This window comes from Buteo buteo, chromosome 21 (assembly GCF_964188355.1).
Source record: "Buteo buteo chromosome 21, bButBut1.hap1.1, whole genome shotgun sequence".
Lineage (NCBI taxonomy): Eukaryota > Metazoa > Chordata > Aves > Accipitriformes > Accipitridae > Buteo > Buteo buteo.
The window spans coordinates 656,047-684,021 of NC_134191.1; the positions used below are offsets into that span (position 1 = coordinate 656,047).

The window sequence follows — 27,975 nt, forward strand, 5'->3', positions numbered from 1 at the left end:
AAACACAGAAATCAAGGGCACACTTACTTCTTCCCAGCGATGAGTCTCCACGTGGAGATGGACCAATGCTTTCAGGTCACCAACCTTCATGTAGGTTTCTGCTGCATAGCCAGGGTTATCAAGTTTCTTAAAATAGAAGGCACATTTTGACAAAGGCTCACGCTCAGCTTTATCCAGTTTTCGAGCAATTTCAATTAACCTAGACCCAGTAAAAAGAAGCCAGATATTTCAGGTTCCGCCTTGTTGTTTTGCCTTTTTGTTTAATTATTGTAATAACTTTACCTTTAATCAGTTATTATTTAATAAATATCATAATAGTAGTACCATGCAACACTGTTTAAACAGTTTTCAGTAAATATTCCAAATTCTTTTTTTACCTTTTACAAACTTGAAACCTGTTCTTTCAATCTCTACTCATATGTGCAATCCTGTTTCTCAGACTCTGCATATTCACGAAGATGGAGGGAGGGAGTAGGTCCTACATGACTAAGTGACATGGGACATACTTCCTCAACCCTGACCTAAACAAAAGACCCTGAATAAACATTACTCTATTTGCCACACAGCAAAACTGAGGCAAGGGATAGCCGAGTGACCTGTCCAAGACCTTATGACAACTCAGCTATCGACCCAAAGTGTCACCTATTGCAAATCAAGGAGAATTTGACCAGTGACAGGAGTAGCCCCAGAATTCCTAGGGCTTCTGTGATCTAGTCGTCTTCTCTACCCACTAGATGGTTATCCATAACAGCTTAAAACAACAGGAACAGGCTATCACATATAAGCACTACTGTGATTACTCTGAAAAGCTTAAGGCATGCATATTTTAGAAGACAGTCTCATGCTACAGATGAACCCATTCACACTCCTTGCTGTTGTAATGCATTTGTTTTCATAACATATTTATGTCCCTACCCTCTAAACATATGTAACTTTTAAAACATTTTTAATTCTAGGTGATGTGCTTCAAATACTCAATTTGATATAAACAAAGGCACATATCAAACAAGTTTTGTCTGTCTTCAAAATTATTCAGAATTCATAATAACTCATTTGAGTTTTTATTATGTATTATCTCTGAGATGGAACTAAAACCTACATATCAACCCAGCCATGGTCCCCACTGATTTCTATGGCCTTCATGTGCTCGCCTGCAGACAGGTACATCTCCACTGCTGCTTTTGGTTCATTGATATTCTTAGCCCAATCTGCTTGTTTTTTTATTAGCATCTTTGTGTCTTTGGGGTCTCCAGATCCCAGAAAATCCTGAAATAGTGCAATACAAAAGTTTGCATTACCTTCTGGCCACAAACATTGTTACAGTCCAAATTCTAAAATACATAAAGACTTTTTAAATGAATATCGTTATGACTCCTAAGAAAAGAAATACTGCATACAGAGCAACATGAACTGATCCAGCCTTCAGCCAGTAATCATCAAGGCCCAATGTTTGGTAGGAAACAATGGCAAATCTCCTGTTCAGATAGTTTTCAATTAAAAGAAAAAACAAAACAGGTGGGAGATTCTGCGAGTGCCAGGAGAAGGACAATGCAGATGCCTCAGAGGTAATCAATATATCCCCACTTGATTTCTTGGGAAGCTTGCTCTCTGTTGATCCTGTTTAAGTGGATACAAATTATGATTCCTGCATGCTTTTCAGGAACATGCCTTTCCAAAGCAAAACAATACTAATCTCAAGAACTGTAATAGATCAATTCTAAGTTTCATATTTTCTTTTGCAAGTCAAGAAGGTACAGTTTCATTCTCGAACATGAGCTAGCCCCACCCCATCCTTAGGTAACAATAGTATACCCACTTAATCATATGTTAGTATCAGGATGCCTAGCCACAAATCCATTAAAGGCTGAAATTTCATTTTCTGCAAAGACACTTGATAATTATATTGCAATATATCAAAGAAGTTCTTCTATAAGGATGGAATGACAGATGCTCAAAAGTGAGAGTGACTCTGAACTGGTTGGACTTCTGCAAGGAATGCAAACAGCAAACCTGGATGCTGTGATGATGACCATTTTGGAAATATTTCTAATAGTTTGCTCAGCTTCTTCTGCCAATACCAAAGCCCTGGCACCATATGGTTCACATCTGCCAACATCATGTGCCAGTAGAGGGGGAAAAAAAAAAAAAAGAAAAAAAAGTACTTCAACACCAGAAGATCGATTGAGAGCAGTTCTGTCTGTTAACAGAACAGACTACTGTCCATTAAAACAGCTTCTATCAAATGAAAAATCAGAACAAAGGAGAAATGGAAAGGCAAGAAGAGAGTGGAAAATCACCTTATCCTCTGTGTTTCTGGTAAATTCTTGTTCAGATTTAAAAAACAAAACAAAACAAACAAGAGAAAAAGAAACCACAAAAAGCACCCACACAACAGATCTGTTCCACTACCACAATTCAGCAGTTTTCCTGATGCAGCCAGTCGACAGGTACAGAACTATATGCCATCTCTATGTCAGCTCTTAAATGAGCTCCATATAGGATTTTGCTCTAGCATTATCTACTGCAACACAGCCCTGATTCAATTGAATAACTATAAGGATGTCATGATACGTCTTTGAATAGGAAAAACTGAAGCAAAGAATCAAGTTGAACAGTATCTTTGACACAACTTGTTTGCCAGCTTAGGTCACCAAAATAGCTCTAAAAATCAAAAGCTCTGCTTCTTACAGTATAAAGAGTTTTTTGTGAGTTCTCAGTAATTTGTGATCTGGTACTGTGATAACAAGCCTATGACCAGATATCAAAGGACTTCCTGACCTCTGCCTCCAGTCTGGACTCTCTAGCCAGAGCTAATCAAAGTCAAGCACAAGAAATCAGATTCTGTAAGGGTCCCTTTACATAATTCTGGCAGCATTAAAACAACACCACCAACAACAGCAACTACAACAAAAACCCAACACAAAAACACCAACACCACCCCCCCCCATATATCTTTCCTTGGAAAAATAACTGGCAAACAAGGGGGTTTTAAATATTCCTCCATGTACTGTGCACTCCCTGCACAGAAAGCTTCCTTCATATGCTATGAAGTACCTTTAATTTCCTCTGCATGGAGTTACTTTCAAGGACAGGAGACACAAGACCTTTTGCTCTCTGCTAGTTAAATATAGACATGACTACAGCCAAGAATTGAAAGATTCTTAAGAAGACTTATGGGAAAATTTTCATCTATGAATTACATTTATGTTCAAGAGGAGCCAAAACACTGAAGCTAACAAAGACTCATCAGCCAAAAATAGTGGAAGTCAGACTTACATCAGCAAAGCCCCAAAGTATTTATATTAAGCTCTTAGAAAAAAAAAAAGATTTCTCTGTAGCACACAGAGTTTGTGGAATCTATGGTAAAACAGTCGATATGCATGTCATGGTAAAGTCTTTGTCCTGTATTGGGCAGAACAAGGCTCTGACGAGTGATGAATGAGACTAAACAGCACATGCATTCTCAGGGATTTTGATAAGAAAACACCATAGAGGACTTAAAAGCCAAGTAATGCTTTCTTATCACCATATAAAAACATCATTTTTTAAAACCATATTCAATTTATTTCTACATGAAAACAAAGTTAAAAAAAAAAGCCAAGACATATTGAATCTTTGGAGGAAAATTCTCCAGTAAATAAAAATATACTTGGTTAGTATATTATACACTTTATAAAATACACTAATATAGACCTAACATACCTATTTAAGTTCAAACTCTGAAAGAAAAATATTTTTATTATAATACAGAAGTGAATTAAACGCATGGTGTGCTCACCTCCACTTCACATGTCTACTACCTTCTTATCTTTGGAAGACAGAAAAATAAAAAGGGACTCTTGAGCAAGATAATGGGGAAGAACCAGTCATAAAAATGAAATACTAAGTTTTTTAAAAAAAGGAAAATTACTATGAATACTACTATATAATCACAATGAAGAGTTGCCTTTGGTGGTGACCAACAAAAAAGTCCACTGAAAAGCCATGAATTCCATGGACACATTTGAGACTACTACACAAAACAATCTGCCACCTCAATAGAAGACTCTGAAGAAAAAGGCTACCGTTACATCTACGTGCAGAAGATAACCATTTTCCCCCTTATAAGCCAAATGAACTTCAACCAATTAACTGAGAAAATAAAGTTGGAATTCAAAGCCCGCATTTCATCCAATCCTTTTGTAGGATTGTACTTTGAAAACAGTTACAGGTACATAAATATTTCTGCATTTAAATATTGAGTTGCAAACTATTACCTTTGCATAGTCAAACATGCGTAAATCAGAGTACATATCGAGAGCTAGGTTTTCATGTCCACTCTTTTTGTACAACTTTGCTGCCTCATGGAATTTTCCCTGGTAGGCATAAACATCTGCTAGGAACAGTTCATTGTTGTTCTCTCCATGCTTCTTCCGCTCCTGGGGAAAAAAAAAAAAAAAAAAAAGGGCAAAAAAAAGAGAGAGATGCAGAAAATATTCTAGATCATCAGGACCTAGGTGAGAAATAGCCATTGAAGAATTAGATTTTCAGGCTTAGATTTTAACTGTTAATAAAAACCTGTAACAGGATATCCTAATTATGCCTCTCCTACATTTCTGGTGAATTTATAATTAAAGGATTAAATCCCTTCTTAATTAAAATTAGGAAGAACAAAATTAAATGTCACTATACAAACCGAAGTAATGAAAAAATCATTTCTCTGGATTTCGCACAGGAAAATGAACACACACTATCATTATGTTATGCTATTTTAAAAAAGGCATCTGATGGGTTCCTCATTTTCTCCTGTAGAAACTCACTAGCATATAATTTGGCTACATTAACAATATATGCGGGTGGGATGACAAACATGAAAATAATAGCTAGCAATAAGCAGATTCAAGAAGTATGTTAACCTGCCTCTGAATAAAAAACAGTGTCACCACCACTGTCCCCACATACAAGAGCTCCTAATTTCAGGTAGGCAGCAGTCACTTCCAGCCCACCTCATAGGGAAATACATAGATGTGAATTGAATTTAAAAACTGCACAAAAGGGGGAAAAGTATTCCATGAGCATACAAATTCAATTCTCTACTGCCAAAGGAAACTCAGCCATCACTCTTTCTGGTCACACTTATTGACTAGGCTGATACTGGACTGGGGTTGAAAGTTCCCTTTAAAAACTTGGTTAAAAAAATAATCAGAGGAGTTGTTACACCATTTTTTAAAGACTTCACAGAATCTCGCCAGATACAAAGATCTGGCAGCTACGTTTCCTGCTGTCATCAATTAGAAAAAAAAGTGCCATTACTGAGAGAAAACCATTATATTAATGGAACATGTGTGCTTAGTTACACCCTTACAAGCCTTAAAAGGAATCGGATACACCATAAGAGTGAGCAATGATGTAGAACTCTCACTTCAGAAGGAGCTTTTTCAAGAAGTCTGAAAGTAAGTTGATGCTTATTTATGAAGGGAATCTTTATCATTAAACAGAATATAACATGCCAATTCCAGATTATCCTCAATAGATGCAGATCTGGAGAAGCATATGTGGAAAACGAAGGTTAGTAGTGGTAAGAGAATGCTCTCATGTACCTATCTACCTTTTAAAAGCAATTAAAAAAAAGGGGGGGGGGGACTTCTAGCACAGAACTTTGCTTGGTATCTAACATGGGACAAAGTTAACTGCAACCAACAGGTGTTTTGACAGAACCAGGACAGCTCTGCAGAAATGGAAGACAAGGAACGTATTCTCTCAGAGAAGGCATAAATCTGATTAGCACGAGAAAGAAGAATTCCCTTTATGCCATCTCAACACAGATCTTTAAGCATTATCATGCAGTCTTTGTAAAAGGACAAGGGTGATACCATGTCTTTTAATGTGCTCATGACAGACAGTTATTGTCCAGTGAAATTCTATCAAGAAGTGTGAAAAGAATAAGAACTAGTGATTAGAGCACAGTATGGAAGTAAGGAATCCCAAATTCTATTTCCAGTTGTCACAGACTTGTCATGAGACCTCGAGTTTTTTATTTTATTTCTCTGGGCCTGTTTCTGGCTCTGCAAAGAAGAGATAATAGTAATTACCTACCTCCAGGGGGTAAGGAAAGGCTTAATTAACTCGTGTTTATGAAGTATTCTGTACTAAGCTCTGTTAGCACAGTAGTATTCTACCAATTATTAACTGAATATTGAACGTTTTTCCAGTTTTCCTGAAGACAGTTTCAGAAGTTCTCATTGTCCCACGCCCCCATTTTTTTTCCGTGAAGTTTCAGTCATATGACTAGAATTCGAGTCACCTCTGCTAATCACGAGTCTTCACTCTAAACACATCTCCAACAGTCAGAAGCACAATCTGAACAAAAGTCCCTCCAAAATAGAAAGTACTGATTTTGGCATAGTACTAAGCATAAGAAAATACACTATCTTTAACACTCTCTTACCTCTATACTGCTGATCAATTCTAAATACCTAAGGTCTCGTACCCTGGTAAATGCCTATTGAAAAGAAAAAAAGAATAAAAGGAATTAACTGGAAAAGCCAGAAAAATCAAAATATTGTTATGCATAAATAAAGCTGTCTTCATGCAAACAGGACAGACAGAAATATGCTGGGGTTTGTGTTTGTGTAGTCCCTAACCTGATGGGCTCTGACTACAGCTGTGGCCCCTGAGGCATTACAGTGAATAAGACAAGGGTACAATCCAAACAGCCTATCACTGAAAAGAAACAGCAAAGGCAGGGACTAGTAGGTGTACGTATGTCAGTCCCCCAGGAAATATAAAATGCCATTTAAAATATTACATAGTTTTGTTCTGGCCATTTTATAGCTTTTCCACTTTGATGTGAGGCATGATACAGACAAGGAAATTTAAGGGAACTATTACAACGTAGAACATATAATTGATCATATTGCCAAAGCATACTGCATATGCTTATAGTTTTTATACCATTCTGAAAATCCAGTATGGAAGTAGCTCAAGGAGAGGAAAGGAAGTAAGAAGACGGTAAGATAAAAGTACCGCAAGACAGTGTAATATCTTTTGCAAATGGAGATAAATGTGCAACTCAAAGTCTCAAGTGGCAAAGTCACGTGCGAGTTACAGCAGCTTAGCACTTATTCTTGACATGCATCAAAAAAATAGAAATTTAACTCTTTAGACTGCATGTTCAAGACTTCTAACCAAACTAATGCTTAAGAGGACATAGAATATTCTGCTTACACCAGATCGGACTAGGAACTATGAGAGCCTTTAATGTCAAGAAGCTGCTTTTGTTCAAATTAATCCGCTCTAATTCTAAGAGGGCACTACTTTAAAATTCCAAGGAGGCACTGAAAACTTCTTTTTAAGAATATCGATTTGCATAAAGCCATCCATGAAACTGGAATTATTCTGATGTCTCCACTTAAGGGAAAAAAAGAAAAATAAAGCATTTAATTTCCTTTAAAAAAAATCTGTTATTAAAAGATGCCTATCATTACAGGCTATTCCCTGCATATTTTTAGAATGTTTTGTCTTTCATACAATATTCATGACACTGAACTCAGTTCGCCCTCTCTTATTTGAGAGAAGGTGGTGAAAGAAAATAGGGAAGTATTTTATGCTGGAGAAAACTCCGTTCTTCAGTATATGCCCATTTATGGGCCACTCCCTAAACCAAGGCATTTCAGATAGAAAACAACTAAAACGATGACATCCCATCACCATTGCCTTCAAAGAACATTAATGTGTAGATAACAAAGAATATGAAACCTCCACATTTGAACTGAGGTTGTATCAAATGCTTAGGGGGAAAAAGGGTAAGTTTATAGCACGGGGGGGGGGGGGGGGGGGAAGTCAGCTAAGGCATTCTTTGCTGCCACCCGGTGGTCAGCAGCACCACCGAACAACTTTCCAGTTCTATTTCCCTCAAATTCATTAATGCATTTTCCAGCAGATGAAAGAAACCATTTTCTCTGCATTTAACACTTTGATTTAGAACATGGCATTTATCTAGACAGATAAATTAAATTGCAGTTTGAAACCTCATCTCAAGATCCTGAGTATGTACAACATTTTCTTTCATATGTGGAATAACATATATACACTAAAGACAAGCAAGATAGTAACCCAGGAACATCACTTTGTATTCCAGCCGTAAAACATATATTATACACACACACTACATAGATATAAAAAAAAAAACAAAACAAGTTTTCTGCTAAATAAGTAAATAACTGCTTTACCTTTTTAGCAGTTTCAAACTCCAGCCCTTCTAAGGCTTCCATGGCCAGTTCTTTCCAGTCAGTATCAGTTACTCCTAAACACGCAATTTGATAGGCTTCTTTAAACATTTTTCGTTCCAGATATTGATACATGGGTGCAGACTGAGGATTTCCATTGAAAAACATGTATCAGAAACCATAATATTGAGATATATCAGTGAAATTCTCTACATACATTGGGAAAAAAAATTATATTCTAATCACAACCATTACAAGCTCCACAGAGAATAAATGTATGTTTTTTGCGTAACAGACAGAACAACATTCTGGGATGATTATTATTGTATCTTTAGACAAGCTGGGTTAATTATATTCCAAACTCATCCATCTTGAAATCTTGAGTTCCCAGCATATTAGGAGGTAGTTAGGAAAGTGAATTCTTCTGAGCATTGTACATGCTAAATATTATCCACAATGAGCCAATGAGTTTTTTTTTTTTAATACTATGGAAGCCAAGCAAAGGAGTGGGTAGTTTGTTCTCAAAGGCTAAAAGCACAAAGGGTGGCACAACAGCCCAGTGCGAAGCATCCCTGGAAATACTCGGACAAAACAGGAAGAGGTATCATGAGGAGGTGACCCTTCGTGCCAACGCTGATGACAAAGCTGTTTTACCAAGACTGCAACTATTAAGCCTAAAAGGCACTGACCTCAAGGACGGACCCTAAAAGGGAACTAAAGGGAGAAACTGTCAACTGCAGGCTGACACAGATAGACTAAGGCTCAGGATCTGCAGCTACAGCTCGAACCCTTTGAACAAACGGGGAGCACTGCAGCTAGATTGCCTTTAACTCTGGGTTTGCACCAAAGCCAGTATGCAGATTGATTTCTATGTTATTTTTATCAATTCAGCTGAGAATTGTATACTTTTTGGTATTCCCTCCCTCTAAAAGCATAGCTTTGAAAAAGATGCCTCTGTGATACTTCACAATAATTTTGTGGCATATTGGTGCCTACAGCATGCCAAAGCCAGACAAAAAGTGTACTCAGCTTGGTCAGTCTCATGGCTGTCAACCACACTGGACAACCCAGAGCCTAATGAAGGATCTGCATAAGGCCTCAGAGGAGCAGACAGCAGTCTGTAACACAGGTATCCATTAGTTAATAAAAGCACATGGCACTTTGCCTTCTTCATTGACTCTTGGTCTCAAATCCTGCCCACACTTGGGTGCATAAGTCAGAATCTTTTTTTTTTTTTCCTTTTCCTGCTTTTGTTTAGTTTCTTGGACTGTTTTAGACTCTTCCATTGCTTCCCATAATGCATAAACTAGGATTTTGTGGAAGGCAATCTCTAAATTTAGAGTATAAAGGCTACATACGTACTATACATTCAGACTAAAATGTACAGCTTAAATATTGTCTAAACACATCTAGATGAAGCAACAATAAGACAGTATTTGATGTACTCATAAGAAAAATGAAATTACAACTTGAGAAAAGGTACATAGAGAGACTACAGCAAAAATACAGAAAGAGGTAACACCCACACCCTATCTTCATCTTTGCTTTTAGATTATATGCATTTGCAATTAGAAAGGGAGAATTAGAAACAACAATCAACAACAGCAAAAAGGAAACTAGCTTAATTAATGCCAAATAAAAAAAATAGATCATGCAATATAACTTAAATAATGATGAAGAAACTGTGAACTGCAATCATGGTAATGAAATACGAGTAAATCTCAGAAAAGCTTCTTCACTTCTTAAACATTGATGTTTATGAAATGTAAAGCAACACTTAATGAGATTAAAGGATTACCTGCGGAACTTCAACAGCTGACATAGAAAAAACATGAAGACAGAAGATCTTGGAGCCGTTGTAACCCACAACAAAGCCTTGAAGTTTTTGCTGATGAACAGGGAAGTTACTAGCTTTGATATTGAGGTAACCCCCTCCAGAAAAGCAAAGCATATCCTCACACTGTGTATTCCAAGCCACACTATTAGCATTGGGTTCCTAAGGAGCAAAATAACTGAGGATTACAACAGATGCAATCACATCTTCTTTCCTAAGAAATATGCATCCTTCAGCTAGAACTTTTGACCTGTTATAGCGTGGCTGTCTACACACACACACTTATTATTTATGTTTGTAATATTCTAAAGCCTAGTATATTTCTGAACAGATTTACACAGACATATTTTACATTTTAATAAACAGCTGTGATTGTCTTTCCATTGTTTTGTTTACTAATGCTCTATACTATCAAACTGTAGAATGTAATATAAAATTCCGCAATAATAGTTAGCTAGCACATTTAATTGATCATTTTTCTGCCCATTACAAAAAGAAAGTTACAGAACCTATCTTTGTAGCACTTCATACTTTCTATCCAGTGTTCTCTGAAAATGTTTCATCAACATTAATGAGTGAACCCTTAGAGTGACTGCTAAAATGCCAATGAAGAGAGAATTATCATTATTCATTTTATAGTCTGGAAATACATGACAAACAAAGAAGTTTAGGCTTTAATTCTGTTCATACTAATGATAAAGCCAAAATGCTCATTAACTGTAATGCTTCAAAGGGAAGCAGGACAGAGCTCTAGATTAAACTGCAAAGGTCACATCTTTAAGTGCTCTTTATTCAGCTGTTGCTCACATATATCTCCTGTCTTCTAATTCCTTGTCTACCATCTCTAAAAAGGTAGTTTCAATAGAGAAATAGATCACAGTTAGATCCTACAAAATGTGATTAATGGCTTAAATGACAGTTATATGAATTTCTGCACAGCAACACTTTTACTATGTCTGTGCTCCGAACCACTTCCACCCCTCTGCTGCCCCCCCCCCCCTTTTTTTTTTTCTTAAAAACAACAACAACAAACTTTGAATTTTACCTGAAACAACAACTCTTTGGTATGAATATCATATACTAGGCAGGTATCATTTTCGTCAACCACTGCCAGCTTGTTTCGGGATGCACTCATATCCAGACAGCGCACAGCTGTGGACTGCTTCAACAGGACGATTGCGAAGACATTATCAACAAATATCTTCAGAATCTAGACACATTTGAAACCAAAGTCAGTCCATGCATTTTGTTCCTAAACCTAGTAATAGCACAGCAGTACAAACTTATATGCTGTTTAAAGCATGCAACTGCAATTTTTTTCAGATATAAACTGCGCATTAAAATGAAGAAAATGCTTGCAGTTTGCGGTAGGTTGAAAAGACTTGTTTCCGCAACATACTCTTGGTTGCAAGGCTATACAAATAAATCACATGCTATACATCCTGGATTTGTTAATGCTCCACTCGTTAAACAATTACATTAATATAATATTATGGGAATATATAGCATAGATACAGAAGACACAAAGAATCTCAACTTCCTCTCTATTCCTGTTCTCTGTATCAATACCTCTGGGGTCCAGTTTGAAATTTTCAGCTGCTAACTGGCTTGTGAAATAGACAGCAGTTTTACCTCTAGAACATCCACGCCTTCACAAGTGGTCATCAGGACAAGTATACACACACACCCCTCCCCAACTCCCACTAAAGACAAATGCTCTCTCAGTTCACCAAGAACTCAATTTTTGTCAGTTGCTCCTAACAACTTACGGATTTTAGACAAAGTTAAACATGTTTGTATTAATTTTACAGCCAGAGAATGTGAAAGATAGAAGTAATTATTTTTTAATCACAAGATAAGACTCTGTCAAATAGAATTCTAGGTTGTAAAAGAGCACGCTGCTCCTAAGGTCTCCCCCCAAGAGCATAGAACAGGTTTTATTTGCAGTGAAAAGACACATACCAGACATTATGTGTTACCTGACCATTCTTTAGACCAACTAAGAGGCCTTCTCTTCCTGGAGGTCCTCCAATTACTTTAATATAACGAATAAGAGATTCCATTAGCCATTCTCGTTCTTTAATGCCACTAAATGAGAGGCACTGCAATCTTTTCTCCTAAAGACACAATAATATACAAAATACTGCATGGATGTAAAGATAAAACCCTGTGTCTTTCATGTGCTATCTTTATACCTATACTAGCACGTGTGCCTACTTTTACATATAAAAATCATGAAGTCAAATAGTCAATTTAACAGGGTGAATTCTTTAAGGTTTTCCAATGCTCTGAACAAGCAAACAAGAACACCCCCACCCCCACTCTTTTTCTAATAGTGTTCCCCTGGATCATGTGCTAATTTATCAAATTCACTACAGAGACTGTTTTACTGAAACAGCCAGCTGTGACATGCCACAGCTATTGCTTAGAAGTATGTCAGTGCTGCACATTGCAACAATACTACACATTGGCACCTTGGGGAAAAACTGTAATAGATACACAGTACAATCTTTTCCTACCAGATGTTTGGACAGCTATCTTAAAGTCTGAATGCACCCCAAGACTACTCGAGATTTTAAGGCACATACCTGACATAAAATAATGTGATCTGAACATACAACCAGCAAGTTGCATTCAAATTTTTTTACTATCTTTTCTTTCACACGATAATACATATCTGAAGAATCATCCGAGTATAACTCATAAATCAAGATTTTCTCTGGCATCTGGATTGCTAATCTGTTTTTGTAGATTGCAATTTTCTTTACAAGCTCTCTGCCTTTTATTCTAACTAGAGAGAAAAAAAACACAAAAGCAATACAGTATAGGCTGACACAAAAATAATGGATACAGAAATCGGAAAACTTACTAACACATTAAAATTGAATCTTTCTAAAGCACCTCTAAAATTAAAAGCAGATTCCTGCTTGGATATGTTTGTTGTTCTGTATCTATGTAATCTACTATCCCTGTCACAATTTATCACCCTTTATTATTTTTCAACAACACATTCTGGAGCAAGACTTTGATTCCTTGCCATAAAAAGCCAGTGGATACGAAGAAACGAAATCAACACAAACCCTTGAGGCTGCAAGTAAGAAAAAAAAAAAGCTAAATATCACATACACTATTTTTATCTCATTTGCAAAGATTAAAACCTTATCTTAAAAGCCTCTGCCCCGCCCAATGTCCTTCCAAATCCCCACATCTTTCACTAAGCTTGTCAGCACTGATCCTCCAGAATCCAAGTTTGCACTCTTATCCTGCAAACAGTATCCCTCAGTTTTACTCTCAAAGTGACAACAATCTGTCTGGTACATGCAGCATCTATTCCAAGTGTTCTGATGGATATTAATTAAAAAAACAAAACAAAACAGAATGAGAGTGAAGCTTTGGCCTGACTGCAAGTGTGAAATTACCTTTTTGTTCAGTGATGAGGTGCTGGACAATAACATCAGTCATGCTGTCTCTGTAAGCATAGCGATCTTTATAAAGGCCATGAACAGTGCTGAAAATCAACTGATAAAAGGATATTGTTCCATCTTGGCATCCTACTGCCTGAACATAAGAAGAAAATTATTTTAGTTAATTGGTACATGTAGGTGAGAATTGGCAAAATGTGTAGTATTTATATGAACATTATGTTCCTTTTCCTGTGTAATGTATAGACGGATACCAATTATGGCCTACTTGTACTTAAAACAACGGTAAAAGTGCAATGCAAAATGAGGACTGATCTCATCATAGACCATGGAGACTACCATGTTGGGTGGGTGGGGTTTGGTTTTGTCATTGGTTTTGTGTTTTGGTGTTTGTTTGGGTTTTTTTTTGGGGGGGAGGCTTTTTTTTTTTTCTTGTTTCTAAATTCACTCTGTATCTCTTCACAATCTTGTACAATGACAGAGTGCAGCATTTATGGCTAACAGTTGCCTTGTAGGCATTTTCCACTAGGTGTAATTCTAGAAACTCAGAAAGATCTGAGCATTTTCTTCCCATCGTGGAATTAGATTTTGTCAACCTGAAAGTTATTAGCTGCCATTTTTAATTCTTTTCCTTTCTCTTTTTTAATCAAAATGCACCTAATGCCTTACCATCTGAAAACAGGTGTTATGCTCATTTACAGCTTTCTTACAGCCCAGGTTTTACTTCTGCAGGATATTTTTAATTTCAATGATAGTTCTAGGACCTCACTAGATACTGCTTAGGTTCTGCTGCCTCAGTAAGAACGTCTAGACTAAGCAACTGAGTTTGAAATTTATGGTCTTGCCTTATATGAGAAATTGTCTGTGAAAATGTCAGAGGACAGAGGAGTGTTCTTACTCACCACATAGTTGGAGTCTGGTTTAACTTTGCATGTCCAAACCCAACTGCTTTGTTCTCCTATGGTACCAAGACGCACGCCATCCTTTGTGAAGAGAGAAACTTGTTTATCTGAACCTCCCAGTAAAATATACTCTCCTTTAGTAAAATAGCTAACACAGCAAGGATCAAAATTGAGCATTCTGTCCTTCCCAATCTACAAGGGAAAATTTAAAAAAAAAAAAATATCAAAAGCATTAATGAAAGGATCATTCCTTATTTCCTGAGACAACAAATGCCATCATTGATACCACTCTTCTCATCTCTCCGGCCATGCACAACTTTTCAATACCCCAGACCCACTGGCTATATTGAGATTCCCAAAGGCAGTTCTACAATACATCGAAAAATCCCTCCACTACCAAACCAGTCTACTCAGAATGCAAGCAACTCGCAAAACTCGCTTTAACCAGTTGGAAAAAATACAAAGATGTCCTCTACAGACCAGTAAACCATATCACAAAAGTCAGCAAAGTTGTAAAGGCTTTAATACAAGAACTGTAAGACAGTAGCTGAGTTGCCATGGGAGAAACAAGAGCTGAGGGAAAAGATGGTTTAAAAAAAAAAAGCAGACTCATAAAAGGTTGGGAAAACAGAAAACATTTAATGTAGTTAATGAAGCACTAGTATACAAACACTTTGAATATAGGACACAAAACAGAATCAGAAATACCCTGCCACTCTTGAGTGTGCTTTCTAGAACATACCTGTTTGCCACTAAGCTGGTAAAAGGAAAGTTTCTGACCCCAGTCTGCCACAGCTAAAATATCATTGCGTTCATCTCTAACAAAAAAGAAGAAAAATTATGTAGTAGCTCTACAGCAATTTATTAATAAATTTCTTAGAGCAACAGAACCAAATAATAGGATAGCAGAATTTACTTCATATTACTTTTTACAAAAGCACAAACTGAGAGGACAGCAGATACATCTTGCCATTTAAAACTGAGGAAGACAGCTTGGAGACACAAAAGAAAAGTCAGTCTCCTTTACAGGAGTAACTGCAAAACTTGATGTATCGCTTCACATACAGCTATATAAGCAGTGGGTACAGTGAAGCTAATGGTCCCTTAAACAGATGAAGCACCTGGGCTCTGATTCTGATCTTAGCTACAGTAGTACAAAGCCACCATAACATCAAACTCAATACAGCTGAGCAAGAGCGAACTACAATTATCAATGTAAGGCAGGGGGAAAAAAAAAAAAAAATCGTTCATGTGAGACCAGCAGCAGACAGAGGAAAGGCTTCAGGTCTCAAATTTGTTAACTTTGGTACTCTGACATGATCTGTTCAGCTTGGAGCAAAACTGAGAGTCACCTTCTCCACAGCTTCTTGCCTAGGAAGAAGGGAGATGGCAATCTGAACATTCTGTTGCAAATAATGCCTCTAGCCATAAACTGAACAAAAAGGAAACAGACAAAAACACTAATGAAAAGTTAACTGTTTAGCAAGCACCCTCCCTTTGCTCAATGCGTGATGCATTCACCTGTGGGGAAAAGGTATCACATACTAAAGAACTATCTCATAATGAACACATAACTAGCAGAATAAATTAAGACCATACAGGTAACTATTAATCTAGAATTTCCTAACTTCTGAATATCTGATTTTGTACCCTGCATAATACTCTCTGCCCTTGGTCTTTTTTGTAAATTACTGTTGTAGATAGTATAGATACATATGTTCCTTTGAAATGTCACTCACAAGTTGAAATCCATAGAGATCTCTTCTTCCTCATGGTCTTCTCCCTTTGTCTGACTATACTGCCTACTGCCAGGCCTGGATTTCAGCACTGGTATCTCCTCTAAACAGCTGTGAGCTGACTCCTCTTGTTCATCTGCTCTACTCCAAAAATTCTCCCACCTACTGCAATAGCAATTGTTTATTCACATATTTGGCACAATATTCCCTCTGAATTGGAGTGAAAAAACAGCTCCCCTTTCTTCCCCCCCCAATCCAAACAGAATCTGCCCCCCCTCAAAAAAAAAAAACCAACAACCAAACCAAAAACAATATAAAAGAATAAAGGAATGTTTCTTGAGATCTGGTGAGGCTGCACCTCAAATACTATGTTCAGTTTTGGGACCCTCACTACAAGAAACACAGAGGTGCTGGAGTGTGTCCAAAGGAGGGCAACGAAGCTGGTGAAGGGCCTGAAGCACAAGTCTTATGAGGAGCAGCTGAGAGAACTGGGGTTGTTTAGTCTGGAGAAAAGGAGGCTGAGGGGGGACCTTATCGCTCTCTACAACTACCTGAAAGGTGGTTATAGCGAGGTGGGTGTCAGTCTCTTCTCCCAGATAAAAAGTGATAGGACAAGAGGAAACGACTTCAAGTTATACCAAGGGAGGCTTAGATTGGATATTAGGAAAAATTTCTTCACTGAAAGGGTTATCAATCACTGGAACAGGCTGCCCAGGGAAGTGGTTGAGTCACCATCCCTGAAGGTATTTCAAAGGCATGTAGATGTGTTGCTTAGGGACGTGGTTTAGTGGGACTTGGTAGTGCTAGGTTAACAGTTGGACTTGATGATCTTAAAGGTCTTTTCCAACCCAAATGATTCTATGATTTAAGTGGAACATGTTCCCAGTTTCTCCATTCAGTTAAAGACTGGCAGCAAAGCCAAAGTCCCAATACATAATCACTTAAAAAAAAAAAAGGTAACGTACATGGCATTAATCTGTTTCAGCAGGGATAAAAGTCAAGCCTTTCTGCAATCAATAAGCCAAGGATTATCTATTTGGCATGAAAAAAGGAAGGATGAAATTATTTACCTGGATGGATTCCAACAAATTGACCATATTGGAGATGAAGCACCGCCTGTACGCTCTATTTTAACTTTCTCTTCACCATTTTTATTCCTTATGCTGACAATGCCGTTGAACATCCCCAAAGCAAGATACTGGCCATCATTTGTCCAGCTGGTAAAACACACACATACTGAAGAACAAACTACTAAAAACAAGCAGCAGGAAGGTAGGATGGTACAGCATACTCAAATAGGGATGATAGATTGACATATACTTCCAAGAGGGAGTTCTGGGAGGTAGCCAGTAATCCTACAGTTTGTTTATGCATCTAAATCCACATTTATGGCAACAGCATGCACTACAGCAAGAACATTTTATAATATACACAGAAATAAAAAAAATGTAGAAATAAAAAAAAATTAAAGCTATCATCTGCTTGCAATACTTCTAACATGTGCTAAGTAACAGATACATTTTTGGGGATGACAGTGTTGGCAGTAGACCAGACTGTTTTAAAAGCCACATTTAGAACTCTGATCAGATAAAACTGCATGGTGTGGGACAGGAGACCTCGTTTCTATTCTCGCCTCTACTGTAGTTAGATGGATGACTTTACACAAATTAATGTACCCTTGCCTCAGGTTCCCCATAATGGATATATCTCCTCCTACTGAAAATACCAACAACAGAGGAGATGAACAGCTCTACAAACAAAAAGTATAATTATTTTTCCTCATTTTATTGTTATTGCACAAGATGGCTAAACAGAGGGAGAGAGAAGTTAAGACACTTGTTCAAGATTGGAACACCTCTCTGATACTTTCAGAAGAATTCAGTTACAAACAGTAACAAATAAAAACCAAAACACTTTGATACTAAAAAAGGGGGTGGTGGGGGGTGGTGTGCGTCTTGCCGAGAAGACTGCACAAGAACGAACAAATCATCTTGGATAAATATTAGTCATATTCCTACTGGAGCATTAGAAACAGTGCTCAGGTATTTTAATGATGAGAACAGTGAGGCAGCACAAAGGACACAATGCTACTGAACAGCAAGGTAGGAGACCCTATCTCATACTACTACGTACTGTCTCTGCATATGTTGAACTACTTCACTTGCACTTTTTTTTCTTTAAGCTTGCACATTATTTCGAATGGTTTGTATTAAAACTAACTTAAGTGACATAGGCAATCCTGAAAACTTACCTACAGCAAGTAATCTTACTGCTAGTTTTATGTTTAGAGACTGACTTCTGTTCAGGAGACCACAAGCCTTGATTAAAGCAAACAAAAAGCCAAAGTAAATAACAAGAGGGATCAAGGTCTCATCCATTGCTAGAAGGACATTTAAATACATATTATTTATCAGTAAATGGGAAAAAAAATCCATCTAAATAACACAGAGGATGTCTCTGCAAAAAATCATGGTAACAAAGTAGTACATTTTACCCTGTGGCACCTCACTACATAGTCCTTTCCAACTGAGTTTAAGTGATTTAAATACGTATCTAATGTTACTTAACTTTAGGTAGCTTTATATCTCATCTCTTCTGGATATAAAGAGCTGAACCTATCTGTAGTTAGCTTAGCTATACAACTTAACAGAATTTACTGGCTTAATGGAGAAGTTAGAGGAAGAAGACATACCAAAATCACTGGAAGAGCAGGATGCCAACTGATGAGTAAGAGGATTGTATGAAACGCACTGTATAGAGTCATTATGCCTAGAATGAAGTTACAATCATATTTCAATAAATCATTCTTAAATGCCCCCTTTTCTGACTTTCAGCAAGATAAGCTGAAAGTTTTACCAGATGCCAGAAATAATTCGATCAGTTTACATTACATCAAATTAATCTGCAATTACTGTAAACTACATCAGTAATAAACCTTTAAAAAATTGTCTCCAAGTGGCAGGATTCACTGTATTTCATCCAGATTAGCTAAAAATGTACGTTGATGGTGGTTTGTGAAATATAATTAAAAGTGATACCCAAATTCTAAAACAAGTATGCTTGTGTATGCTCCTAGTAGTACACTAGCTTGTGTACACTAACTAGCAATAAATGTACACACACATTCAGAAACAGAATTTGAAGATGTCACTTAAGAGGGGTGACATAAAAAGAAAGCCAGAAGAAAGATGGAAATATACCGAAAGTACCAAAGCTTATCTTCAGTTTGGTCTTTGAACAAGAATTATATTAATTTTGTTTATTATACAAGATCAGAGTCATATTAGTTTCATTTTATTTTGATCTATACATTTTCTCCAGTTCCCTGCCAGCCCTCTAAATTCATAGGCTTATCTAGACTTCCCACCCTATTTTATGCCTTTAATTGCTTTCCTGCCTCATTCAGATACTTTTACTGTTCTCTTCCTCTTCCCCCTCCTCTTACCCCCTGGCATTTTCTCTGACCTTAGTCAACCTTCTTCCAAATCTAACAGCATGTACTCGTTGACAGCAGAAGTGCATAATCAAAGTCCGCTTTTGAGAGACACAGAATTGAAAGGCATCACTTACGTGTATTTCAGAATTCCTTCTAACTTTGAAGTCCAAATTATCACACTTTTATCAGCAGAGCCAGATGCGAAACGTTTGCCTAGGAATTAGATATAATTTAAATCCCACACATACAAGAATCACTTTCACTCCAAATAATCAAAGAGAGAACAAGAAGTTCTTGAACTTGACAAACCTCAAGTAATAAAGGGCCTAACACTGCAAGTGTCTTCACATGACTGCGTTTCTCCAACTATGTGAAACTCTGATGACTTTATTTTCTTATTCCCATAGAGCGCACCTCATTAAAGCCCAGCAACACAAGCAAGTGGACAGTCTTTCCAACACTGTCAGTAACAGGTTGGAGATTTATGTTAACAGTGCCAAGGCAAAAATGGTACATTTTCACAGGTATCACCTGTAACTTAACACAGTAATATTTGAGAGGAAGTCCTCTGAGCCCACAGACAGTAAGTCCCCACAGAATGAGAATCGGAGGCAATGAAAGAACTGAAAGCAGAGTAAGGTCTCTAGTGAGCATGGTAATGTGTGAAGGATCAGAAGATCAGAAAGCTTCAGGATAGAGGAACTCTGGGAATAAAAATCAGAGGCAGGTGGTGTACTAGAAAGAGCGATCTCTGCGGTAAGCCTTCTCCTCACATTACCCCACAAATATAAACTTAACCGTCACTGAAGTAAAAGGGAAGAAGCAGGGACTACAGCTCTTGCATTAACAGGTAGCCTTACATGTAAAAATACAGTACTTCTGCATGTAGCATTTGTACAGCAGTTCAAATTCTCCATTAAAAAACAAACAAAACACCAGCACTCACACACATGTTCAGGATACTGTTACTGAAATAACCCCGATTTCTCTATTTATCAATTGGCAATAAGAAATGGAAGATATGCACTTTACAAACCAGACTAACAAAGCCCCCCAAAGTGATATTTACCATCTTTAGCATAAGCCACACAGTATACAGTGTCCTTATGTCCTTTCAAAGGCTGAATTAAGGTTCCATCAGAAGTATCATATACCTATTTAAATGGGGGGAGGGGGTGGGTGGGAGCAAAACACAAACATACAAACAAAAACCATACATTAAAAAATCTTCCAGTGAGGACTAGGATGTAAAATTACTGAAGGCCAACAAGACTACACAGTTTCTTTTGTGTTTGCTTTCTTGCATAACATACAGTCCATGCAAGACACAACGTTTTAAAGTGTAGAAGCAGCTTTCCTTAACATGATACTTCTCAGAATGAAAGAAGACTCGGTATTAGAAAATTACGTGCACAAAAGAAATTTCCAAACACCTGATTTGGCCAGCTTGTTTTACTTCTTTCCCCACATAAGATGTCTAAACATAATAAATTACTGGAAAAGACCATCACTGAATATACCATTATGCAAGCACTGAAAGTAATAAAGCCTGCTGTCCTGCAGTTCTGAACTATATCTCTATAATGATGCCATCCATCCATCCCTGCAGTTTCTACACTAGCCCCATCTGAAAGCTCTGCAGGAACCGTGAGAAGCGTGGTCCTGAGCTGCTCTTGCTGATGGGTTAGCAGCAGGCAAGCGGACCCAGGGAACTGCAAAAGGCTCTAGTTGAAGTTTCTCACAAAGTAGGGACATCAGTTTGAGTTTCTTTCCCCCTTTCACAAAGATTTGCATGAAACTTGTAACAATGCAGTATCTGTATACCATGCCACTATGCTAAGTTTGGATGTAGGTTAAAGGATTTCAAACCACCGGGTGAGGTGCTAGAGGATGAGATGACGCAAGTAACTTAAATCTCATTACTTCGGGAAATAGAGCTTAGAACTTGGTAAAAAACACTGAAAAGCTTCAAAACACTTTACAGTTAGCCTGCATTAATATGTATTTAGATATGAGGCTGGACTAGTAGAGATAAGAGGATTTGTGATAGGTTATATTCATGAGTTAGTGTGAAAGACATCATATTCATACAGCTGTATGAATGCAAGAGGAAAAGAAAGTTTCCCTACCAGCAGTCTATTTCCAGCAGCAATTATCAATTGAGTCCCATCCGGTTTGAATGCGAGATCATAAATACTAAAGAAAAAAACAACAAACAAACAAATAATAAAAAAACCAAACAAAACAAGAAACCCCTGTATTTGTAGGCAGAAAATATATTTCCTTTAACATCAAAGACACCACGTAACAAAACCCGTTAATTGCATACTTGAGGGTATATCTGATTCCTGAGAAAATTCCCTGGACAGAAAGAACCCTCTGCAATCATCTCCCTGCACTCAGGAAGAAGCCCAAGCACTGGCCACCATCCAGGCTCCCCACCCAGACAGACACGGGTGGGAGGTCTGGAAGAAGCTCGCAGCTGTACCCTTGGAGGCAGAACCACACGAATACCGAGGCCGGCTGCTGGCCTTCGGCTACCTCTAAAGTGAAAAAAAAGCAAAAACCACCCCCAGAAAGGCTTTGTGTTAGGGGATCACCGCTATCAATCAAGAGGCCGCAGGAATCCAGCCGCTCCTGCCCGCAGCTGCCTACCACGGGGCAGGAGAAGCGCTGGCTGCAGAAAGGACTCCCAGCCCAGGACCCCCCGCTGCCTGCGTGCCCTGCGGCGGCGCCGAGGCGGAGCGCGGGCCGGTGCCGGCGAGCCCAGCGCAGCCTGAACGCGCTGCCCCGGGCCGGCCGGCCGGCCAGCCGCCCCCCCGCCAGCTCCAGCCACGGGCAGGCGACGCCGCCGTCGCCGGGCCCGGTACCGCTGTCCCCATGGCCAGGCCGCAGCCCCACCGCCGGGCCGCCGCGGCTCCTCACAGGCCGCGCGGCGGGTGGGTAAGGGACGCGCCCCCGGCCGCCTCACCGCAGAGCGGGGCCGCAGCGGCCCGGCTCTCCCCCGGAGCCGCTCACCACTGCTCGGCCTTGTCGCGCCAGGTGAGCGCGGCCCGCATCCCCCGGGCCGGGCCGGGCCGGGCCGAACCTCCCCTCACGGCCCCACAGCCCGTCCCGCCTCGGCGGCACCGCCCGCTTGTTTACACCCGCCCCGCCGGCGCCACGGGCAACGCGCATGCGCCTGGGGGACGGGCGGCCCGCCGCCGCGGCAGGGGGCGCCCGCCAGCGGGGCCGGGCTGCGCTTGCGCAGGACGGGACGCGGGAATGGCGGCGAGGCGTCACGTGATGGAGGCGCCCGAGATGGTGGCGGCGGCGGCCGGCGGGTAGGCGGCGGTGGCGGCGACGGGCGGCGGGATGGCGGCGGAGCGGAGCGGGAGCGGGGGCGGGGGCGATGCCGATGCCGGCAGGTGACGCCCGCGGGGTGGTGGCGGGCCCGAGGCCGAGCCGGCCCCTGGGGCCGTGGTGGGGGGTCCGGGCCTGGGCCCGGGCCCGCCGCGCCCCGGAGCCCCCCGCTCGGAGCAGGGCTCCACCGCGACGTCTCCTTCCCCGTGCAGCCTCCCGGGCGGCAGCCGAGACGGGGCGGCGGCGGAGGAGGAGGAGGAGGCGGCGGAGCGTCCCGGTCCCAGCGGTGGGGGCACCGGCGCCGCGGCGGAGAGGGGACTCGCGAGGAAACGGGCCGCGGCCGGGCCCAGCGCCGTCCCCGGCGGCTGGCAGAAGGTGACCAGGCGGAGGCAGTCGGGCAGGACGGCAGGGAGGATCGACGTGTACTTTGTCAGGTGAGGACGGGGCCGGCGGGCCGGGGCTAGGGGGAAGCTGCTGCCGCCGCCTTTGGGCAAACCACTCCTTCCCCTCCCGGTAGTACAAGCTTGCACTCGAGCGTAAAGACGCGTTCATGCCGCACGGAGTTCGTGAGGTGAGGTGTGTAGTACGCCTAGGGTCATCTGTAAATGCTCTGTGTACAACTTCTTTGGTCAAGTGGCAGAAACTTGCCTAGACGTCACCCTGTCGGCTATTGTTGTCATTTGGTCTGTGTTTTTTTTAAACTCTAGAACAGTTTTTTAAGTGAAGAGCGAGAGAATGAAGAAGTCATTGCTAATTTATTTTTCTTCCCTACCACAGCCCTGAAGGATATAAGCTAAGATCGAAACGTGCGCTCATGGAGTATTTTCAGAAAACTGGGGAGATGACACTAAAAGCAGAAGATTTTGATTTTACAGCTCCTTATCAGAGGAGTACCCGTTCAAGGGTGAAAAGATACAGCACAAAAGCTGCGGGGACTGTTTTAGAGAATGAGGATTGTCACAGTCAAGTGCAAGGCCTCAGTATACAAAATGGTGCAGAGGATAGAACTCGAAACATTCAGACTGAATGTGAACAGCTGGAAGATGTTACAACCACTCTGGAAAGCAAAGATTTGCTCATGAAAGGCATAGACACAGAGGACTGTTTAAAAACCAAAAGAAAGGGAGCAGGTGGAAAAAGCGTTCAGGATAAGAAAACTGGAAGGAGCTCAGAAAAGAGGAATCGAGATAATACCCAAAGCAAAAGACAGAGAAGAGTATGTAACAAACAGGAAACTGAGTGCATTCAAAACAAGAAAATCTGTAGAAAGACAGCCCTGTGTGTCGCTGATAGTCAGGGCGTAGATGGTCAGAATGCAGACCCGATGGATGCAGGAAAAGCTCTGTTAAGAATGTCCAGGTCACAGTCAGTCACACAGCTAAGGTCAGTGACAGCTCGCTCGCAAAGGGAGTTGGAGAGCCTGGCAGAGGAGGAATGTGTGGAGACGGAATCTAATGACACATCTTCTGCAAAATCTGAGGAGAAAACCAATGGATTGAAAACAGGGAAAGAGACAGACCGAGGGAATCCAGGTAACCAGGATTTTAAATCTGACACTGAAATGTATGCTAATGTCTTGCAGCCGTGTGATGAGACAAGCTTCACAGCAGTTAAAATGCCACCAGGTATATCTGTGTTTTTGAGCAGAATGCGATCCTAACGTTCTGCCAGGGGTTCTCCTAACTATATGAGTAAAATACTCTGTTTCAGGTCAAGCTGCTTTGACGTCTGAATCCGTCTCATTTCTTTATCCAACAGCATTTAACTTAATGCAGATTTATTCACAACCGGAACTTACTCTACCAATCTCTTTAGCAGTATAGTATAATATAATAATGTTTATTACCTTTGCTGCACTAACTTTTTTAATGTTGCACAGTTGGTCAGCTCAATTCTTAAAAAAGGTGAGTTTTAGCTGTTTTCATGTGCTAGAGTGTGTGGGCAACATTTAATCCTTGGCTGTAGTTTTAGCCTGTTTCCTCAGGCTGTGGCAAAGTAACTGTGTATCTTCTGAAGATTTTTCATAGGGTTGGAATACAGAGGAGTACTGGAGTGAATCTAAAGCATGTTTATATTTTGTACACCTACGAGAAATCCTTGTGTTTCCATCACAATGTAGAGCGGAAATGGTGTATGAAACGTGACAGCAAAATACTTAGTTGTTTTTTTTCTTTTTAATGCTAAAGTATCATTTCTTTACAGAAGAGTCTATCCCACGAACGCAAGTGGATAGGAGGAAAACGAGTCCGTATTTTTCCAGTAAATACAGTAGAGAAGGTATAATATTCTTTGGGGAAATAAATCTTTTTTTTTATCGGGAGAGGAATAGGATGGCTCAAGATCAAGTGATGTTATGGAAGATTTCTTCCAGTTTTAGGCAGGCCATGCTTAGGTGGCATCAGAGAGCTCGGCTTACTGCACTAGTCCTGATCCTGTCCCATTTTAAACCTCGGTGGTTTGTGTCTCACAAACAACCGTTAAGGCTGGTATTAAATGTCTTGGCAGCTCTTTCAGCAACTGTGAGGTGATGGGGTGAATGTCTTTGGGGAAGTTCTCTTCAGACCGCTGAGGTGTTTCTCCTGTCAGGGGGAAAGCCGGTACCCTGCGGGTGCTGCTCTGTACCCGCACAGGAGCGTGGTGGTGTCTGGGGAGGGCCTCTCTCCTCAGAAAATGTATGTAATGTGGAACATGGGGGCACACACAGGCAGCCTGGACTCTTACTGAAGTCTGTACCAGGGGACGCATGGTCCCTTGCAGTTCTGTAAAATTTGTGTGGGACCTGCCATTGCTCCATCCACATATAGTGCCCCCACAAAGATGAATCTGCTTCAAAAGGTCTTCATTTTTTTTTATTATTTTCATTCAAGTAGGTAAGCCCATCCTTTACTGCCCAATAAATTTTCCTGTATTGCCTCTGTGTACAGCTCCCAGCCCACCTAGAAGGAAGGCCTTCAGAAAATGGACTCCTCCACGTTCTCCTTTTAATCTGGTCCAAGAAACGCTTTTCCATGATCCATGGAAACTTCTTATTGGAACCATATTTCTCAATAAAACTTCAGGTAAATAGAGTAATACAATTTCATGTTGTATAAACGTTGGGGGGGTGGTATAGGGTCAGAACAGTTGCTATTTTTTAATGGCATTAGTGAAAGAATAAATGTATATTAATTTGTGTCAGTGTAAAAAAAAAAAAAAAGTCTTTAATTTGTAACTCTTGCCTCTGAAAAAGCTCACCTCAAAAAGCATACATAGATAATCAAAAAAGAGAATTGCCCGCACAGCCTTCTGTTCATGATGGTTTCTTTCACTAGGTAAAATGGCAATTCCTGTGCTCTGGGAGTTCCTGAAGAAGTATCCTTCTCCTGAAATAACCAGGACTGCAGACTGGAAAGAAATGTCGGAGCTGCTCAAACCTCTTGGCCTCTATGAACTCAGAGCAAAAACTATCATCAAGTTCTCAGGTAGGTTTTCCTGAATATGTCTGTGGAATGGTCTAAATTATACTAGCAGGACAAACAGCATTATTTTCAAACAGTGCTCTGTGACTTTTCCTTCTCTTTGGTAAATATTGGTGGTGGCTTGTTTTATGCAACTTTGGGATATGGTGGTCTTACATATGCAAAGCAGCTGATCCTGTTGTCTTAACTGAGAATGAAGTAACATACACATAATGAGTTCTGCGAGAGACTGTTGTCAGGGAGACTTCTTTGAGTGGGAAAAAATATGAACACCTGCAGGACTGGTTTTGTGTTTTGCAGCACTGTGATAAGGTGACTCTGCTCTGTTTTGCATCAGGTGACTTCCAGAAGGCCCATCCGGCCTGAATTTTTCTGTGATTCTGATATTTTCTATACTTAGAATAAAAGTATTCCTCTGTGGGTTCTGAGGAGAGAAAGGTAATTAAGACTTGCCCTCAGTGATTTGTTTAAAAGGTGTTTAAGATGCACCCCATAGGTATTCCTCACCTACTTTGACTGGGAAATAGCTAAAACTTGTGTTTTTCATTTAAAATGTTCCCAAGTGGAGACGTGTTACAGTAGCAGAGAATCGGGAGTTTGTCCAGAGTCGCTTTCTGCGCCCTGCCTGCCTGCAGGCAGTGGAGCCTGTGACCCTGTGTTGCAGATGAGTACCTGAGCAAGCGCTGGAAGTACCCCATCGAGCTGCATGGCATCGGGAAGTACGGGAACGACTCCTACAGAATCTTCTGTGTCAACGAATGGAAGGAGGTGGGTGGTGCGGCTGCACTGCCAGGGCTTGGTCTGTGGCCGTGCTGCCGGGCTTGTACCTATGGACTCCCTTGGGTAAAAAAAAAAAAACAAATACAAAAAAAACCCCGGCAATTTTTATGTCTTGAGTAGGTTGAATTCCCAGAGTGTACCTTTTACAGGTCTGAACCTGTAAAGGAGGGCTTGTGCCACCTTGATTCCACCCCCCCACCCCCCCGTAATTCTCCACTTTCACTGTGTTCTTTTTCTTATTTCCTTGCTGTGGGGGTGAGAGTCTCTTCCCTGCTCTGGTTGAGAACCAGGTTCCCTACGTTTCCTGCCAGCCAGATCCTGGCATCCCTCCGTGATCCGTGCAGGTGGGGCCTTTGCCGTGCCGGGATCCCCTTGTGGCGGGCGGCTGTGAGGGGCAGCTGAGGGGCCGTTTTGCTCTCTGGCATGGGGCCCCCCTCCTGATTCACAGGGGTGGGTGGTTTTGGGGCTGACCCTTAAGCGGGGGTCCTGAGTTGGGAGGGAAGATAGGTCAGGGTGGGGAGGTGATGTAAGAGAAGGTATTTCGGTAAACGTTAACCCCTTTCTGTCTGCTTTAGGTACAGCCGCAGGACCACAAGTTGAACGTGTACCACGCATGGCTCTGGGAGAACCGGGAGCAGCTGAGCATAGACTGAGGAAGGCCGGGCACCCTCCTCCTCCTCGGGCACCCTCCTCCTCCTCCTCACCGTCCTCGCCCGCGGTGCGGTGCGAGGGTCCTTGCGGTGCCGTCCAGTCCTTGCTGTAACTATTTGTGGGACGTTCCCCGCTCCGCCCGTCGCCGTAGTGAAGTGTTTAAAGTCTCTGTCTATTTTTAATAAAGGTTTCCCGGTTTGGCAGCGC

The 27,975-nt window shown here is 40.7% G+C and overlaps 2 protein-coding genes across 9 annotated transcripts in view; one reads left to right on the top strand and one right to left on the bottom strand.

Moving 5' to 3' along the window:
* The window catches only part of IFT122 (intraflagellar transport 122), a 33,691-nt gene extending 10,997 nt beyond the window's left edge, over window positions 1-22,694 (bottom strand). For 2 of the 7 annotated variants that reach the window (XM_075053542.1, XM_075053539.1), the window contains exons 1-20: window positions 22,556-22,694; window positions 21,667-21,733; window positions 20,607-20,691; window positions 19,672-19,750; window positions 18,794-18,870; window positions 18,353-18,419; window positions 17,172-17,318; window positions 16,105-16,266; window positions 15,108-15,183; window positions 14,366-14,557; window positions 13,461-13,599; window positions 12,630-12,832; window positions 12,021-12,158; window positions 11,087-11,251; window positions 10,006-10,203; window positions 8,211-8,351; window positions 6,428-6,481; window positions 4,257-4,418; window positions 1,100-1,266; window positions 28-199 (exon numbers count right to left, since the gene is read on the bottom strand). In XM_075053542.1, coding sequence (XP_074909643.1) covers window positions 28-199; window positions 1,100-1,266; window positions 4,257-4,418; window positions 6,428-6,481; window positions 8,211-8,351; window positions 10,006-10,203; window positions 11,087-11,251; window positions 12,021-12,158; window positions 12,630-12,832; window positions 13,461-13,599; window positions 14,366-14,557; window positions 15,108-15,183; window positions 16,105-16,266; window positions 17,172-17,318; window positions 18,353-18,419; window positions 18,794-18,870; window positions 19,672-19,750; window positions 20,607-20,691; window positions 21,667-21,733; window positions 22,556-22,596 — 2,532 coding nt within the window. In that variant the 5' untranslated portion in view covers window positions 22,597-22,694. Of the gene's footprint in view, window positions 1-27; window positions 200-1,099; window positions 1,267-4,256; window positions 4,419-6,427; window positions 6,482-8,210; window positions 8,352-10,005; window positions 10,204-11,086; window positions 11,252-12,020; window positions 12,159-12,629; window positions 12,833-13,460; window positions 13,600-14,365; window positions 14,558-15,107; window positions 15,184-16,104; window positions 16,267-17,171; window positions 17,319-18,352; window positions 18,420-18,793; window positions 18,871-19,671; window positions 19,751-20,606; window positions 20,692-21,666; window positions 21,734-22,555 lie in introns of those variants that run through there. The other 5 variants (XM_075053540.1, XM_075053543.1, XM_075053541.1 and 2 more) reach the window with 5 other exon arrangements.
* A 74-nt stretch (window positions 22,695-22,768) lies between these two features.
* Window positions 22,769-27,971, top strand: MBD4 (methyl-CpG binding domain 4, DNA glycosylase). Of its 2 annotated transcripts, none has more exons than XR_012653886.1 (8): window positions 22,769-22,860; window positions 23,092-23,313; window positions 23,657-24,411; window positions 25,082-25,156; window positions 25,804-25,938; window positions 26,191-26,340; window positions 26,901-27,105; window positions 27,693-27,737. XR_012653886.1 is itself a non-coding variant. In XM_075053549.1 (8 exons), exons 1-8 carry the CDS (start codon window positions 22,802-22,804, stop codon window positions 27,768-27,770), a joined length of 1,578 nt encoding a protein of 525 aa, XP_074909650.1. In that variant the 5' UTR covers window positions 22,770-22,801; the 3' UTR covers window positions 27,771-27,971. The 2 variants fall into 2 exon arrangements, 1 of the variants encoding a protein (XP_074909650.1); XM_075053549.1 differs by having other exon boundaries at window positions 22,770-22,860; window positions 27,002-27,105; window positions 27,693-27,971.
* The last annotated feature ends 4 nt before the right edge of the window (window positions 27,972-27,975 follow it).